We start from the raw sequence: 16,103 nt of genomic DNA, 5'->3' as shown, positions 1-16,103 counted from the left end.
TCAGACCAGAATTTTTTTAAGGATTGCTCTTTTTCAATTTGCCAGAAATAAGAATGGGACATGAGCTTTTAGAAGGAGAATCAAACAATAATGTTTAAGTACCTAAGCGGCATGGTTATTGCAGGGACTCAATCATTTAACATGGCTTTTTGTTTCAAGTTTGACCATATAAACACAGTACATATAGATATTAATCTGATGATCAAGTATTAACATACCCAGACAAGTGACATTAAACCAAAGATGCTCTTGAATTGCTGTGATTCTGTTCTTCTTTTTCTAATAACCTGGAAATGTAAATATTTATCCAAGGGAAAAAAAAAATAAAATACAATGCAAGTAACACTTTTCTTTTTACTATGGGACCATTTTATTCAGGCTTTCCTAAATGACTGTGGCTCAGGGAGGTGGGTGGCTAAAGGAAGCAAAAGTATATTCAAGGAGTATTTATATCAGAAATCTGATCTGCTATATATAGTTTGCTATTGAAACATTTTTACACAATGGGAAAGGACATACCAGCAGTGAATACAAAACCAGAGACATTTATGTTCAATGAGACACAAGAGTAGGGAAAAGGGAGGAGTGTTAGAAATGAATTTTAGTGTTGTCTACTTTCTGCAAAGATGCAGTTTTTTTCCATGGGAAGAAATCTGCCGGTATTCTGTTTCTAATGAAATATTTTCTTAAAACATTGGCTCTCCAAGTCCTGTTGTTGTAACTAGTGTGCAGATTCTGTAATGATGTTACTATGACATCAGCAAATCAATGAGCAAAATAAAATCAATTTATCAAGCTCATATGCTGCTACACAGTAATTATTTAGGGAATAAAATGAATGTTAGATTGCCTGGGATATATATCACCAACCCATGGTGCTGTACTTTTCTCATTTTAATCTTTATATGTTTAAAGCCTAATAGAGTTTTATTTCATATTTTCTGTCCAAGTTAACCCTTAATAAAACCTTATAAATGCTACTCGGCACTTTTATAGTGCTCCTTATGTTCCAAATAGTATGAGTTAGTCATCTTCTTTGTGAAACTGCAATAGATGGAATATTATCCTCAATTTACAAATAGGGCAGTTGAATCAGTGAAACTAATTTGTCCAGATAGCAATGCCACTCAAAGTATTTTTATTCTCTTTAGCTTTTGCCTGCAAATTATTTTGTTTTAGCTGTGTTCGATTACTGAGAGTATTAAGAATGACAATTATCATTGGTTTCAGCAGGAGCCACAGCTACTCATTTCCCAGAGCTTGCTCTCCCTCAAAACATAGCAGGACAGTCTGCCACCCAGACGGGTTTCAGCCTGAATGCCTGTGAAGGGGAGTGCTGCTCCTCATGCATCTCCCAGTCTGTGTCTGACATTGCCATAAAAACCCTACACCTGTTTCATTTTTAAGTTTTTATTTAACTGTCTCCTTTTCAGCATTTTATTTTTGTATTCTTTCCTCCTAAATAAGCTTAAAAAGTAAATTGTTCTTGGTTATGTTCTACTAAAATCTACTGTTAGAACTAAATTCCCTTGTCTGACATTGTTGAAGGATGGTCTTATTAGACGTAAAAGCTCTAGATTTCCACCTCAACATTTTGATTTGGATTTTCAGACATGCTCACTCCCCACACATTCTGTAGTAGCGGAGAAAAGGTGAAGATGGGAATTACAATATTAATTCAAGAATTGAAAAAACAGCTTTCAGCAAAACACTTGAACAGTCAATCTGCTTTCTTCTGGAGGTTAGAGACTGGATGGACTGTAATAACTCCTCTCAGCCTTAAACTCTATGAAAACCTTTGTTCCCCTTGCTACAGGTATCAATTATCAACTATATGAGGTTAAACATTATGAAATATTTGCAAGGTAAATTTAAAGACGTGTTGGCATATTGTAAGTAAACTTGATCCTTCATGTTGGGAGACGAGAAAATTAAGATTTAATTTTAAAGTAATATAAAGATCTGCATATGCTTTTTGTTAGAAAAAGCAGCAGGAGTTTCTGATGCTTCTTGTCTAAATTTTTTTAATGTTGGTTGAGTGTCAGAATACAACCTGTGTCTTAGTAGTGTCTAAGCTAAGTTTATGTATGGCCATGCAAAGAACCTGTATTTTTCCTCCTGAGCTACAGAGTCTGCCTACTGATGTCTGGAAGCTTGAGTTGTTTTCTAATATCATGACACAGCTGTTGTTTCTGGTTAAAACTGCTTTCCTTTTTTGTCAGCGACATACTACATTTGCCTTTAAAATATCATGCTAGTTTACAACACAATAGAGATTTACATTGTACTAACTATTTGCTGAGGACAAGAAGAATTACTGTGAGTCTCTGCTACCTGAAAGTGTACCTGTGCACCTATGTACTTGCCTTTTGGTAAGGTACATAGGTTATTCAATATTTTACATTTGTGGATATCTAATACGCATTGTTTGCAAGTTAACTAATAGAGATAAATGATGTGTTATTAACGGTTTAAAAACAGGTGCATGTATATCTTTTCAAGTGACTTTTTAGCTTTAAAAATGCTGAATGAAACCATACTCAGGGAAAAATTTCCTTTGTAAAAATTTCCTTCTATATTCTTTGTCCTTCATGTAGTGTGTGTTAGACATTCAGATTACACTTTGAAATATTTCAAGTTATTTACAGCTCCTAGGTACTTCATCTCTTGATTGCCAGATTGGCTTCTTGGTTGCAAAGTAACTGAGTAACTGACTTTAATTTTGTGGAAAAATTGGTACAGAACTGTTTATGAACACTTAGCATTGATGGGCTCTGCCATGTCATGGTTATAGTTGTTCTAATAGAGTGAATTACAAGCTAAATTTGCTCAGTTACTTTTTCACCTCTGTGGAGGAGAATGCAATTTCAGAATAAATGCCAAGGTTGTATCTCCCTTTTCAGGAACCATGAAAGTGCAGATGAGTTTAAAAAAATCATGTCAAGAATTCGTAGTAACAAATTGATAAGTGCTTCAAGATACATGCATTTATTTGTGTGCTTCTGTTCATAACATAAGACACCCTAATAATTAAATATTTTTTTTCTTGTTATAACATTGCTACAAATCATAGCTTTTTCCCTTGAAAGTTCAGAAAAGAAAAAAAAATTAATACCTGGCATTAGTCAGTTCTTCATTTGTTCTATTCAACTTTAGATACCCTTATCTTAAAGGAAATACAGAGTTAGTTTTCCAAAACACAAGAAATAACTTTTGAAAAATGCAATGATTTATCAGATTCAGAACTGAAGAATTCAGAATGTGATAGGGCTTAGAGGGCATTTGATTATCTTTCTTCCCTCATATCTTCTATTTGAACTATTTTTACCCTAGAAGAGGATCTATATTCTACTCAAGTGCATTCTTGCTTGGTCATTTCTGACTTTATAAAAATATATAGGATGGAAAATCAAATCAGCTGAAATCCATTTTGTTCCAACACTGCCTGTCCCCAGGAGCACTAGAATCAAATAAAAATACAGTATGAGTTTAAAAGGAAGCTAAGTGTAGCATATTGAGGTAGCAGCTGACAATCTCAGGTTCCAATGAAATCTGAATCAGAATACACTAAAACCATCATAGAAGAAATGGACTCATTTTGAGTGAAAAAGACCGCTGCTGTTAAACTATCCTGGGTAGAATATACTAGTTTGTTCCACCTTGCGTGGTTTTAAATATAAAACCTGGAGATATACTCTGGCCCATAAACGCTTGTCCACTTTGAAACTAAGGGAACTGAGGTAGAGAAGCATCAGCACTGGGAACCTGCTGCGAATCAGGTGTAAGGCAGCCTTACTATTCACCTCACTATGCAAATGGATCCTGCTCTAATTTAGCTGCAGCTGCTTCTGATAAAAAAATCCTCCACGACATAAATTCATCTGGCACAAGAGAGCTCTTCTCCCTAAGCCATGATGTATTTTCATCATGGTGCTGGATGTCCTATTCTGTCTCTTTCACTGGTTGTGAGAACTGAGGTTTAACACAGACCTGTGCTAGCAGGATACTTTTCTATACAAAGGAATTCTTCCACAAAATGCCAAACTGGCATGAGGCCACAACCCTTTATAAATGCCACTCATAGACCAGGGGAACAGACTTTCTTTGTAGGCACAGTTGGCCTTTTCTTGAAATCTGCTTCATATTAAGAGACGGAAAAATACATGGTGGAACATATAAGAGGATGGAGTTTTCATGCTCATAATTCTGGACATACGTAAGTCCTGATGGGATACAGTTTCTTTGTTAATGAAATAATCTTATTTAGTATTTATTTACTCTTCCTCTCAAATGAATTATGAATTTCTTTTCAGATTTCATGGAACTGTTTTATGAATCCTAAAAAAACCCATAGCTTTTTCATGACATTGTTAAAAGCCATCTCCCTTTGGTGAATCTTTAAAGACGTAGACCCTTATTTTTATTTTATCCTTCTTCTGAACATTGGGCAGCCTTCCAAAGAGGAAGTCAATGCTCTTCTATGTGTTAGGTATCACTAAATAAAAGGAAGAAATGAAAAAAACCCACCAGTATGGCATGAGAAATGTGGGAGGAAGGACATCTTAAAAAACTTTAATCGTATTTAAACAAATCATCAAATTTTCATTAGTAGAGTCAGTATTCTGGGAAGAGGTGAAAGCTGTGTGGTGGCTTTTATTACCTTGGAATAAGAGAGCTGAAGAACAAGCAAATTTAATGGAAAATATGCAGAAAAAGGACCTGCAAATAATTGGAGGGAAGGGGAATTGGAGAAAGGAGGAGGAGAGGGCTTAGCTCGTACTTTCCAAAATATGTAAAAAACCAATCTGCAATTACAGTAACCTAAAAACCTTTTGGATTTGAAGTTCCAGCCCTAAATAGAAAATATGTAATGCCAGAGGGTAATCAGTAAGGAAGAGATCTGGCTTGGTATTGAACAGTGTAAGTTCAAAACATTGCTATCGTAATAGCGATCATTATGAACTAAAGGTCAGCATCACTGCAGGGACAAAAAATAACCCAAAAATCCGCCACAGCACTGTTCAGTTTTCAGGAAGGAAGCTACACACAAATGAGCAAGCCTGCTGAAAGTGAACCAAAAGATTCATGAAGCATGTGAAAACAGCATGGAGGCACTGCACTGGAAACTGAAAACAAATCCATACTGTCAAAATGGAGTCTTAGAAGACCTAGAAAGGTGGGGTGGCCAAAGAAAAAAAATAGGGAAAACTATGTGAAGCAAAAAATACAGAGAACAAATTGTCATGCCTAAGAGCACCAAATCACCAGAATCAGATGAATACTGGGTCAAGGGTTCTAATGGAAGAATAAAATAGCTGTAACTGTTAACATTATTTTCTTGTTTCAGATTTTTTTATAAGGAATGTAATAGGAAAATGCAGTGATAGTTTTTTAATAGTTTATCTAGTCATGTTTGTGGACCTGCAGACCAGGAAATCTGGGGACGAATATACTGTAGAAGGGACAACAACATAGTTTTAGTAAAAGTGGGTGTGCCTTACATCTCCTAGTATGCCTTGAAGGAAACATGAGCATATCGATAACAAGGTATAGGCTATTTGGCATTCCACAATGATTTTAAGAAGGTCTTCATGCAAGGAAGCCAAGTTCCTGTGGGGCAACAGTGAAGGCCTTCATGTGGATAAATAACCAATTATCTGGTTATTTCCTGTAAAAGATGGAATACAAAAGGGTCAGTTTTTCCAGCAAGGGAGATAACTGCTCCAGCAGGTCTACTCTGTCCAGCATGTACATAAATAAGCTGGAAAGAAAAATTAATAATGCACTTCTTGATGATACAAGCCTATTCAAAGTGCTTTAAGGTGCGAACAGGTTGCAAACAGCTTTAGAAAAACCTCACAGTAGTTACTGACAGCAAAGTGATAGGAGATGAAATTGAGTGCTGATAAGTCTCAATCAAAGCATATGGAAGAAGCCATCCCAACTTTATGTGCATGGTAATGAGGTCTCCTTAGCCATTTTAAACACTTCTTTAGCACTCATGAAATGATCTCTGAAAATATCACATCAATTTTCAGGACTGTTAAAAGGCCAAATGAAATGGTAGGAATTACTGAAAAAGCAGAAAGTATCATTATGCTGTGGTGTAAATTCCTGTTGTACCCATATCCTGTATATTGTAGGCAGTGTTTTGTATCCCCAATCTAAAAAAAGATTATAGCAAATTATATAAAAGATATACAGGGACAGAATAAATGGAGTAGGAGTGGAGTTTGTCTTGTGTAATTTCACATCTGCCAGGTAGCTGTCTACATGTGAGCTAGTTGCCTAGGCTCCCAGTACAGTCAATGAAAATCTGCTTATTTCTCTTGTTGCAATTCAGAATGTGATTCATGTTATCGCGTAGTAAAACCTTATGTTCAACTCGTGGTTTTGATCAGCTAGTGAATATAAAGGGACCATATAACAACTTGCTTAGACGTAAATACCTCATATCCACATTTAGTCAAATATATTTTGGTCTTTGTATCTTTCCTTCTTCCTTTTCGTGGAAGACGGAAAAAATATGATGGAGAGTTTGTAGAATCTGCAACAGCATAAAGGAAGTAAGTCCATCACAAATGGTTTATCACTGTCTCTCATGAGGTAAGAATTAGGGAAGGTCTCAAGTGATATGTTAAAAAAAAAAAAGAAAAAGAAAGAGGTGGCTCTTCAACCTGTATACTGAGTTTACTGCAGGGTGTGCTGGATTATAAAATGCTATGTTAATTAAAAAAAACTCAAGTAGATAATTTAATAGAACACAAATTCATCAAGATCTTATTGACCTAGAAACACAGCTTCTGGATCCAGAATCTCTGATACCCAAAGTGCTGAGCTGGAAGAGTACAGCAAGGAACAGTGAAGCTGATGCTTTCACTTACTTTCTTCCTTAAGAGGTCGCGTTGGCTGCCATCAGAAACGGGCAGGGTGAGATGAGCTTTTTGTCTGACTGATTATGACCCCTGTATGTTCTAGACTTAACATTTAGCTGGTTAAGGTGGCTGTGGTATGTGCGGTCTGCAGTTCTTGCTAATTTTCCAAGGCATTTCAAAGTATTTTCTAACAGGACTGTAAGGATCATTTAAAATCCAATCTACCACCTGCAGTATCACATACCAGTGAAATTGTGCCTTGCGTAAGGACAGTTATAATGAAGATAATTTGGCACTGTTTCTCCTATCGCTGTTCACACTGAGAAGTCATTTACACCCTGAGCAATTTAATTGGTTCAAATATATCTCCTTGTGGTAGTGGTACACTACTCGCCATGTATATTTGTTTTTAAATTTCCAACAGGTTAATTCAATACATTTTTCTGATATAAAATTGTGATGCACAGTATTTTTTATGGAAAAGAAAAAAAAAATAGAAAAAAATGAATCAGTCATTTACTACACAACCTGATTATTAAAAATATGTTTCTGTAAAATGCACATACTTGTGAAAATCACAATCCAGTAGAAATTCTGCTTCTGCAGATGGTAAGTACTGTAGAAGATACAGAAATTATTGCTGTTTATTAAACTTGTTTGAACACTTAAAAAAAATTCAAATCAAATTTCACTTACTGTAAACAAAAAAAACTATCTCTACACAAATTATGAAGGGTTTTCTGCTTCACCTTAATTTAGGTATGATTGTGTGATTTACCTCATTCTTTATGTCAGTCTTCAAGCGAGACCACTACTTTCAAGTCAACATCGCAGATGCAAATAGTTGGTTTGAAATCAGACAGATATTTAAATATATGTTTACAAACAAGAGTTTTATAAGCTTAGCCCTGTGTGCTTTGCCTCAGCAATGACGATTTAAATCAAAGCTTCATCCTATTGACATTCAAATAAATAGAAAATTAACGTGGCTTAATGAAGAAACTGCATTGAAGTAAGTGCATTGTAGTGTGGGAACTGATATTTGCATCCATTAATCTGCAGTGGTTTTTATTTTTTATATATACATGTATGATTTTTGATTTTCATTTACTTTTTTATTATATAGTATAGTATTATAGGTAAATATATACACGTGTATACTTATATTTATATACAAGATGGGGACTGGTAACACTAGCTGAGAGGTGTTCTCTGATCTTGGAAACCAAGCAACACTAGAGGAGCCGAGGTGACCATTCAAATATAAGCTACAGAGTCATGGCCAAGGATCTTGGCCACTAAAAATAATAGATCACAGGTAAAAAGACAATAAAATAACTGTTGACAAGTGAAGTGTTCACACAATGTATATATATCTTCAGCCTTTGAGGCCTTTAACTTACTAGAAAAAAGAATTTAATACATGTTTTTTCTTCTCTCAACTCAGTTGCTAACAGAAAAGATCAGGGTAAACACATGTATAACTGCAATAAAACCAAGATTGTGAGCTCTTTTATATGTATTGCAGAGCTTGCTCTACTCTACAGTGCAAATCAGTTCTTTCAGTGGTATAAAACTAGTGAAATAGAGAAGTCAAGTGTTATGTCATGAACTTGATGTATGTCTCTTCTCTCACATTGTGTCACTTGCATTATTTTCTGGTTTTAAAAATGCAGATCCCTTCTGATGGTGTGTTTTATCGCTTTATTGTTAAGAGTTACTCACTGTACGAGTCCCACCTAAATCAGTCTAACTCCTTATGTTCTGGGGTAATTTAATATAATTAGGAGAAGTCAAGTCTGGTTTTGTAAGGCATTTGAGGAACAAGTTTTCAATCATGTTTACCTGAAGAGCAGTTCATGGCATTCTAATGTCTATGAATGTCTTCATCTTATTTACTCTTACACTGAGATCCTGGATGAGATTTTTCTGACCTTTTTTGCATCACATGTTGATGGAATGATTACTTGATGATATAAAATGTGATGCAGACCACATGTGGTCTGTATTAAAAATGCTGAGAGAAAGGAGTCAGAAAGAAAGACTAATATAGCAAGTAAATTACCATGCCTTTGTGTGCAGACATCATATGGCAATAAAAAGTGCTCCTTGAAATGACAGAATTTGTCTCTTAGAAGTGGCTCATTGTTACATTTTGACATATTTTGTCACATTAAAGATTCATAAATGTCTCCTAAGAAAGGATAGATATGGAACAGTGAAAGATCTGCATAGAGATTCCTCTTTTAGATAGAGTCATGGTGCCCTGAATTTATCTGAATTTACTCGGACGAATCATGGAAACATCATCATCAGGTCGTTGCTTTTAAAACCAAGAAACTTGTAACTAGCAATTTGTGTTTCTACATACATTACTGAAATTTTTAGCTAGACTGCTCTTATGCATAGTTTTAAAGGTTATCTTGCAAGATATATTATTTCCTTTTTTCTGAAATGAGTCATGTAGGCCAGTTTGGAATTCATAGCAGAAAGTTTTTTTGTTTTGTTTTGTTTTTTTTTACATTGATCATGGCCTTAGTTAGGTCTGTAAAAGTTTTATCATTGCTTCTCTCTCCATTTGCTGTATTTGAGAACAGTCTTCCTTAGGTTTCATGTGTTAAGCAGTGCTTATTTTGCCTGTCCATCCCAAAGAGCACATGCTTCGCACACATAAAGGATGAGGCAAGAGAGAAGCATGCTCTGCAGTGCACATCCCAGTAGATGTGCTGGTTAGAGATTTGGCTTAACTGGCTGAAAGTTGCTAGGAAGGTTCCAAGTTTATATCATCTTCTGAAATACTGGGCCTTACCCTTCAGACCTGAAGTCTATATGAAGTTTTATAAAAAGACTGTTAACTGCATCGTGACCATTACACTCCTTCCTTTCAGCTTGACATGGAGTACCTTTACATTACAAATCAGCTGGTAGCAGAGCCAATAGTTTTTGAAGTCAGTTCTTATCTTTATTTATATTTAATTCACACAGGTTTATCGAGCAGAAATCGTACCGCTCAAAGAAAAAGTGCATCATGTCAATGAGCTCGCTCACCGGTTCACTCCCTCTGATATTCAACTCTCTCAGTACAACCTCAGCTGTGTGGAAGACCTGAACACAAGGTGGAAGGTGCTACAGGTACATATCCTATGACTTTTTTCTTTATGCTGCATTTAAGTATATATTTTTTTTTCTGTGTGCTTGTTTTTCTCCCTGTGGAACAGCACCAAAAGAATACTAAGGAATGAAAGAGGAAGCAGCCTTTCAGTAACTGTGTTCCTGTGAGAAAATAGGATCCAAAGCTAATGGTGCATTTTCATATGCTTCCAAATAATTTATCAAGTAGAAATCGGGTGACCCAGATTTTCATACAGTCAAAATTCTCATACAATTAAAAGAATAATTATGTACCTTTTAATATTGTTATAAATTCTGAAACATTTACAAGTTCTTTGGATTTTTTTTTCTTTTCCCTACATGTATATCACTTCAATTTAGATTACTTTGTGTTACCTTGTGCTAAAGCCCTCAAATGTGTATAGTTTTTCCAATATGCACTGTATCTTAGCTTAGACTTCTAGGAGCAATGTACATGAGAAAGCATACATAAGCATGCATGCACTGGTAACTGATGATGTATGTCCCACAGAAGAGGTGTAATGTTATGATTAAATGAAGGGAAATGAAATTAAATTAACTTCATCAGGTGCTGGATTTTGCTCACTAATTTTTTGATACATCACTGCTTCACGTTTTTAAATTGTGTCATTGTATTTACCTTAATATATTGTAAAAATCGAGGAGTATGGAGGTTAATAAAATTCTTTGTCTTCATTGTAAAAAGAAAACACAACATTATGAATGAACAATAATTAACCAATTCCTTCCTGTCCTATATACAGATAAAAAATCATGGTGCTGTCAATTCTAATAGTCAGTAAGAGGTTATTGCTTTTTTATTGCTTCTCCAAAAGCAGTCTCTTGGTTCTGTGGCACCTCTGGTTTATCACCAGTTCATGAAAATATTAACAAGTTTTTATTTTTTTTTTTCCTAAATAAACAGTTTGTAATAAGAATCCTAGTTTTAAGTAAAAGATCATTAGTCCAAGACCTTTGGTCATTAGTATCTACTTTTTCCCAGATCCTCAGGATAGAGTTCATGTAATATTATTAAAACAGATCAATAGAAATCTGGAACACAAAATGAGTATTCCCAAAATGTTTCTCCCATGTATTGAAAAAAACATATCTGTTTAGGTTTTTGGGGGTTTTTTTTTGGTAAATGACAGCTGATTAAGTTAACAAATTTGCTATGCTTCATTGAGAAATACCTTATTTCACTAATAAAATAGTAACTAAATTCCAATTTTTTGATGAAATATACTTTATTATTTCATCAGGAAATAGTGGAAAGCAGGATGATTATTCAGATTGAAAGCATCTAGGATATAAAAAAGTAAAAAAAAAAAAAAATCTGAGAGAAAGCCTGAGATAAATGTTTTGTTCTTATCATTCATGAAAGCAGTAGACAGAATGCCAATTTGATAGTCTATTTGAAAAGATACAGAGGAAATCACATGTTCACACGTATTTCAGCAATAATATGCTCTTTTTCCACAGAGCATGGGGTATGTGGTAAACAATTCACTTTTCATTCTAAATTATTGTCTCAATTTATAAAATCCAGAGTATTTGGAAAGCAAAGTGTTTCATCTTCTGTGAAGATAGATACTTTGAGATAACAAGTCAGAGTGAGATGTTAGAGCTGATAGAACAGATAGATAATTGGAATATTATCGTTTACTGTCTTTTTCCTATTTACCTAAATGTCATCTGGAAGATACAGAAAGCAAGGTGAAAACACACCAGTAGGATTTTTTGAACATACCCTGAGGGGAAAAAGACATAAGTAACTTTGAAGGTTTATCATGTACAAAAGGCCAATATGTGACCTCTGTAGAAGTAGAATAAATCTGTTACTATGATACAATTTTTCTACTTAAAAGAGAGCAGAGTCTGAGACGCATTGAGATACAGAGCTTATTAGAAGAGAATGTTTCAGTCCAAAGGGAAGTACAGTAATCATTAGATCCAGCTGTTCTACATGTGAAGTCTGCTGGACATTGACACTCACACCTGTGTGAGCAGCACTTTTTAGAGTATTATGTATTGTTCTGCATTAGGGTCAGACTTACCTATGTATGACCAACACTCCAGTTAGGTGCGATGCTATTTATAGAAAACTGAAATTTTGACCACACAATAAGAAAAGCAAAAATACAAATAATTTTTGTTTCATGCAGAACCATTCTACTTCCAAAATAGGTTCTTATTGTCTGTTTCTGCTTTTTTTTATTAATTGGCTTTCTTATACTAATGTCACATAAAATACCTCCTTAATACTTTAGTCCTGTAATCGCTTTTTTCTTCATTTCAGTGTTCAATGTATTTTCATGTGTCTTATGCTATCCATATTTTCACTGTGGCTTCTATTCATTCATTTTTTTTCAGAAAGTATTTCATCTTTTTTTCTCATTCTTTTCTGCCTTTCCACATCTTACTTCCCTTATTTCTATGTTTTGTTTTTTCCTTTTTTTTTTTTTGTTGTTCTTCCTTTTTTTTTCCCCAGCTGTAATGCTTCTTTTTTCCAACTCCAAGGCTAGAGATCTCTCTTCCCCGCCACTGCCCCAGCCCCATCATATTCATGAGGAGGAAAATATTTCTTACCCATGTGTCCCATTTGCTACAAAATATCACTGCAGGAAAACCATAAAACAGAGCCTACTGTGCTATTGCTTCTGAGAAAGAAACCCAGTTTGGGTTATGTGGGGAAAAGTCCGTCAGAACATAAGGTTTATCAGATCTGAAATAATAGTGAATTCTAGTGTTATGAGTTGCAGTGTATTGTGTAGAGGATGAAATTATGTCTTGTTTGTTGTTTTACTAACACTGGGACTTTTATAAGATCAGAGGAGGAAATGTATCATTTAAAGCCAAATCTTAACAGAGTGATAATATTATATTCATTTGACAAACATAAGAATAAGGCCAAAAGTATTCAGTCACTGGCAGTATTGCACAGTTTGTACAGTGAGATTAGAGTATTATCAAATATTGCTGCAGAATCTTCACAGAACTTAATTTATATTCTGCATTAATGTATGCTTGCCATTAATTTACCTTTTTGTGTTCAATTTTGGTGAACACACGCTGGAGTATTAGTGGAAGAAAAATGTATGGAAAGCACTCAACCAATTACAGACTCATCCAATTCTGGTTTTGAAGTGCTGTGTGGAGGTGTATTTCATTAACGAAAGCTAATGCACGCAGCTCAGTCACTGAAAACTATATCATCATTTGTGGAGTTTAAGCAATGTGAAAATAATTAGCCTCGTGCCTTTAAAGGAGTAGTTTTGAGGAAAATATGCTTTTTCCATTTTTCTTAAACATGAAAGGAGTTTAAATCTCTCTAGGGACCTGTTTGTTATGAATTTCACAAGGATCTCTCATGTTCAGATCCTGTGTGCTTCAAACAGTATATGTAATGAGATCATCCTAGGGGAAAACATGTCCGGCAAACTCTTGCTTACTCTTAGTTGATGTTTGAGGAGCTATGGAGACCAGTTTGGCGGGAGTTACATTCACTTCACTTTGGTCGGAGATCTAGTTGGTGTAACACTGGTCAAAAGGCAACGCCTCTGACATGTGAAAGAATTTACAAGCATCCCATGGGGGACATAGCCTTCTGTTGTCAAGAAAGATTTTGTTGGTTTAAATCAAATTCTATCTACTCTTATCTGGAATAGTACCTCTAATACGTTAAAAAATATAGTAAGAACTGTGTTTCATCTAAAAAAATGGAATTTAGAGATGTTCTTATGGTATTTATATACCAATGCTTCCCGTTTAGCAAGTTGTAATGTAGCTCACAAATATAGTTTGTGAGTCGGTCTCTGTCCATAACACTGAGCCTAGCCCGTTTAGTTTGTAAAACTAACCAGGCTGGAGGAAACACAGAAGTATGAACTTGCAGCCGAGAAAGCCAACCATATTCTGAGCTACATCAAAAGGAGTGTGGCCAGCAGTCAAGGGAGGTGATTCTGCCCCTCTACTCTGCTCTCCTTATACCCCACCTGCATTACTGCATCCAGCTCTGCAGCCCCCAGGAAAAGAGGAATGTGGACCTGCTTAAATGAGTCCAGAGGAGGAGCCATGGAGATGATCAGAGGACTGGAGCACTTCTCCTCTGGAAACAGGCTGAGAGTTAGGCTAGTTCAGCCTGGAGAAGAGACTCCCGGTATTTCAAGGAGACCTTAAAGCAGTCTTCCAGTACCTAAAGGGGGCCTACAAGAAGTCTGGAGAGAGACTTTTTACAAGGGTGTGTAGAGATAGGATAAGGAGGAATGGCTTTTAACTGAAAGAGGGTAGATTTATATTAGATTTTAAGAAAATATTCTTTAGTATAAGGGTGGTGAGACACTGGAACAGGTTGCCCAAAGAAGTTGCGGATGCCCTATCCCTGCAAGCATTCTAGGCCAGGTTGGGAGGGGGATTTGAGCAGCCTGGTCTAGTGGAAAGTGTCCCTGACCATGGCAGGCAGGTTGGAACTAGATGATCTTTAGTGTCCCTTCCAACCCAAATTATTCTACGGTTCCATTATTTCATTCATTTTAGTAGTCATTAATTTATTTTATTTGTTTGCCTTTCCTCTTTTTTTTAAACTATATTTTTGCTTACAATATCTGTAAATAGCTGAAAAACCAGGAGACAACTTTTGTAAATATATGGAGCCAAACCTAGCTTATCTGTAATTACTAATTAAGGAATTACTAAAATCACAGTTATTTTCAACCTTGAAATTCAAAATTATTTTAGTAGTTGCAGATTTCATCTTCCCAGCAGAGAGGGATTTTGATCCTTTTTGGAAATTGAGTTTCCCCATCAGACTCTTTAGTTAAAATCTTGTTTTGTATAGTCTGTGAGAACTGGTACTTCTGCCAAAATCACAGTTGTCATGGTTCTTTAATGGTCTCTTATTTGTTTAATGGGCTATGCCAGTTGGCTGCAGAAGTCATATGCCCACATATTTTTCTTCATTTCTGTAAGTTTGAGTCTCAGTTTTGCTAAGTGTCTGCAAAAGTATGCATATACATTCATTTTACATTCATTCATTCCTAAGGGATCCTGTTTATTCATTTCTGTATGCTAGTGGAGGAAAGCCAGCTATCTGGATTGGGATTCAATTCCTCTAATAAAGTGTGTATCAAATATTGGAAAGATTCCTTCCTAAATTAGGAGAACATCTTCATTGTTCTCTATGTCATGTTTAGGGCAGTCAAGTGAAAGAAAGCGTGTATTTAAGTATAAACAGGCATGGTTATCAACAACCAGCAGAATAACAAAAATATATTGAAGTTATGACATTCCATGTGATGCATTTCAGTTTGTTGAAAGTGTAAATGCTTTACTTATTTTTTTGTTACAGAAGATATATAAATTTTAGAGTTTTGTTACCATTTTTTGACTTCATTTACTTTGGAGTTTTGTCCTCTATGAAGATTTGCTTTGAAGAACTATGCAAAACAGCAATTTATCCTACTTTATATTTTCATTTCATTATGCAAATATAGATTTGTTTTGATGTATATTTCTATTTATCACACATGTATGTGGATATATAGGATTATAAAACCTAAAAATGTTTGTAAGTACCAAGAAAAGCACTTAGAATTTATCAAATGAAAGAAAATATGTTACACATGCAAATTCAATGTAACGCTCTGTTGTACAATCTTTGTATATACAATATGTTCTGTAAGGTCTCTGATTTATCTGGTTGATGGATAAATGATATGAAGAGAATTATTAGTTAGTTGATATATATTAGTTGATATATATTAGTCTTGTTTGCTTGTAAAATAAGACTTCTGCAATTTACTTCCACCTGTCAGCAGTTATAGATTACATTTGGCAGCACACATCTATATGAGTCACACCAGACTATATTTAGGATACTGGGGAAAACAGATTATGATACTGTTGAAAAATTATTCACTAGAAACCAACATCCACTAGTTCTGTTGCTTTTTAGTCAAGCAGTTTTAGGTAAATCATTCTGTTTATAGCTGATATATTAACTGATATACTAGCCAACATAGAAACTGTACTGAGGGTGGGATTATTCATGCTCTCTTAAGTTCATGATCCATGATACCTGTGCATCTTAAAAGCATG

At 35.1% G+C, this 16,103-nt stretch overlaps 1 protein-coding gene across 12 annotated transcripts in view; it reads left to right on the top strand.

The window, feature by feature from the left end:
- Window positions 1–16,103, top strand: part of DMD (dystrophin) — a 745,980-nt gene that overhangs the window by 572,831 nt on the left and 157,046 nt on the right. For all 12 annotated transcript variants that reach the window (XM_061349397.1, XM_061349396.1, XM_061349395.1 and 9 more), the window contains one exon: window positions 9,861–10,007. In XM_061349397.1, coding sequence (XP_061205381.1) covers window positions 9,861–10,007 — 147 coding nt within the window. The remainder of the gene's footprint in view (window positions 1–9,860; window positions 10,008–16,103) is intronic.

This window comes from Neopsephotus bourkii, unplaced genomic scaffold, assembly GCF_033783945.1.
Source record: "Neopsephotus bourkii isolate Nb327-2 ecotype Australia unplaced genomic scaffold, CSIRO-AGI_Nbou_v1 NB_414, whole genome shotgun sequence".
Taxonomy (NCBI): Eukaryota; Metazoa; Chordata; class Aves; order Psittaciformes; family Psittacidae; genus Neopsephotus; species Neopsephotus bourkii.
This window is presented reverse-complemented; position numbering and strand designations above follow the sequence as displayed.